This window comes from Austrofundulus limnaeus, unplaced genomic scaffold (genome assembly GCF_001266775.1).
Source record: "Austrofundulus limnaeus strain Quisiro unplaced genomic scaffold, Austrofundulus_limnaeus-1.0 Scaffold276, whole genome shotgun sequence".
In the NCBI taxonomy this organism is placed as follows: domain Eukaryota; kingdom Metazoa; phylum Chordata; class Actinopteri; order Cyprinodontiformes; family Rivulidae; genus Austrofundulus; species Austrofundulus limnaeus.
Window position 1 is genome coordinate 68,338 of NW_013952678.1, and position 2,890 is coordinate 71,227.

Sequence of the window (2,890 nt, forward strand, 5' to 3'; positions counted from 1 at the left end):
CACGCACACACACACACACACACACACACACACACACTTGCCCAGCTATACATTTGGGGACATTCCATTGATTTCCATTATATTTCTACAGCCTAACCCTGACCACAAACCCTAAGGCTAACTTCACAGGTACCTACCTGACCCTAAGACTAGCTTAACTCAATTCACACCTTGGTCCTAAAACCAAACCTCAACCCACCAATGGCGTTTAAACCAAATGGGGACTCGACTTTTGTCCCTAAACGCACCAGTTATCCCCAAAGGTAGGATTTTTGTCTTAAAATTTCCCCAAATGTCACCAAAGCCAAACACACACACACAGCAATGTATCTGCTGACCTTCAAGACAGCTTTATTTGATAATAACCACCACTGAACATGAACCCTCTGGCTCCTATGAAGAGAAAAACAGTTTGTTGTTTCAGTGTGTGAACACACGGTCCAGTATTACTATCTCTATGGGGACATTGCATTGACGTCCATTAATTTCTACAGCCTAACCCCTTACTTTAAACCTACTACTACTACTACTACTTTACTGCCTAATCCCTTACTTTAAACACAGGTACATACCTGACCCTAAACTCAATAGCCCTGAACCTAACCAACAGCATTTCCCCCCATGGCGACTAGGCTTAGGTCCAGTTGGTCCCCACAAGTAAGGGTGTAAAAATGGGGGTATTTCCACATAGGAAATATCCGCTCGCGAATATGGATTAATAACCTTCCAATAATCTAACACCTCTGTTTACTAAATCCTTGGCAGAATTTAGCCTCTTAGTTGCACATATTTCCTTAGACAACTTTATTTTTTAATCTGTAGATTGGCTTTTTTATTATAAAAAGAGCATTTGGTGGTCAGCTGTTCTGTACTCTTATCATGGGGGGTTTTGTTGTGAGGTTGTTCTCAATCCACACATCATTTTTTTTGAGTAAAAGTCTGATGTTTATACAAAACGCTGGCACAGATTGGAGCTAAATGTGTGATAATGTTATCTCTGTTGATTCCAAACACACGACTGTCTTTAGTTTAATATGAACCGGGCTGTTCTTTCACCAGGAAAACAGAAGATTAAAAGATTAAACAGTAAAATGTTTCCACTCCTTTAGCCTCCTCAGGCATTCGCAGAGCTGATGGGAGAACCTGGTCGACCAGTGTGGCCTCTGTGGGAGCTGCTGAAATGGATGATGGGAAAATCGGACCACACCATGGCTGCCATCTGTGAGAAGAGCAAAGACATTTATTGGTAGAGGTGTTGTTGCAGTTTTTCTGTGTAATCGAGTTGCATGGTTTCTGTTCAGTGTTGGCTATCGTGGAGATGACGCACCCGTCCAAAGCCTCGCCCATCATCATCCAGAAGAAAGAGAAGCTGCAGAAGGATGTGGAGGAGCTGCTGGGAACTGATGGAGTTCTTCTCTACCCGTCGCACACCAGAGTGGCACCCAAACACCACCACCCCCTCTTCAGAGCCTTTGACTTCGCCTACACTGGTTAGTGGTTCTGCTGACGCCTCAGAACGTTTCGATCTGACTCCGTAAGAACAAAGATAAAAGTGTCCTGAAAACAGCTGGAGTTTTAGAAACTACCGTGTCAGGTCTGTCGACACAGAATCCACATATAATCCATCCTCCTCTGGCGACACATCTACCAAAAATATGCAGCTGCAGTTAGAAGTAAAGAATCACTGGCTGGGATATCAATAAATCTGGACTATCATTGATGTGTTTGTATGTGTTTTTCCACCCTGGGAAAAAGAACAATTCAGCTTCAGTTACTTTACAAACAAGAACTGAGTGTCAACGTCTTCAGTTAATAAGAGTTTTCTCAGCTTCTGGCAGAATACTAGTTGGGTTTTTGATCACTCTTCTTGGCAGAATTAATAAATTGAATTTAAATTGCTTGGTTTTCTGGTGCAGACTTGGTTTTGAGACCACAAATATTCTATAATAGTTGAAGCTTTGACTAGCATTGTCCTGTTAGATCACCCAGTTGTGTCTAAGGTTCAACTATCTAGCTGTGTTACTAGAGAATTTGGAGATAGTTCTGAATCTTCATTACTTTATGCACTTACTGCAGTGCACTAAAAACCATAGCTTAGGCTTGGGTGGTATGATGGTACTGTGGTACACCTTGGTATTGAAGTACTGTGACGGTATCTTAAAATTATGATGGAGCCTAGTCACATGACCTGTTTAAATCACTTTTGCCAGAAAGATGCACCTTCTCGGGACTCTGTTTCAATTTGTGTCAAAAGTAGAGATTTCAAACTAAACACCAGTTTTTAAATAGTTTGTAAAATTGTGTTGAAAAAGGCCAAATAAAACTRCAGTTATGATAAACAATATTTTCCACTTTTTTCTTGAACATGACCATTTTATTTCATGCTGCAGCAGCAGGAAACACAGTGTCGGGAAAAAAACAGCTCAGTCTTCTGCATACATAAACTGTCTGACCTCCTTTTTGACCGAGGCACCAAGTTATTTGACAAGTGTCAAAAAATCTACAGGATGAATCAAATTAAAAGACGCCAAAGTAGGCTGTCACGATAGTCAATAAATCAATTAATTGCACAATAAATTATTTTGAGGTCGGTAAAAAAAATGAGGACAGTAAGTTTCATTTTCCTGCTTGTTCGTTTACTTCGTCTCTCTCCCTCTCTGTGCTCCTCTACACAGGAGCTCAGCTGACTCCTCCCCTACTGTTTTCTTAGTGTCGGGAGGAGTCAACTCTCGCGTTAGTGTGAGAGCTCGTAGCTATAACAAACTAAAGAAATGTTTCAAAGCAGAACGTGGCTGCTGCAGTGTTGGAGCACTTGCAGAGCCTGCAATTCGCGGCGGGGAGACACACTGTGTGTGTGTGTGTGTGTGTGTGTGTGTGTGTGTGTGTGTGT

The 2,890-nt window shown here is 41.7% G+C and overlaps 1 protein-coding gene across 1 annotated transcript in view; it reads left to right on the forward strand.

Annotated features, from left to right (window-relative positions):
* faah2b (fatty acid amide hydrolase 2b) overlaps positions 1-2,890 on the forward strand; it is a gene marked incomplete at its 5' end in the record, with an annotated part of 15,146 nt that overhangs the window by 10,491 nt on the left and 1,765 nt on the right. Inside the window, 2 exon segments of the mRNA XM_014021027.1 lie at positions 1,110-1,221; positions 1,302-1,490. Of these exon segments, the coding sequence (XP_013876481.1) occupies positions 1,110-1,221; positions 1,302-1,490 (301 nt within the window).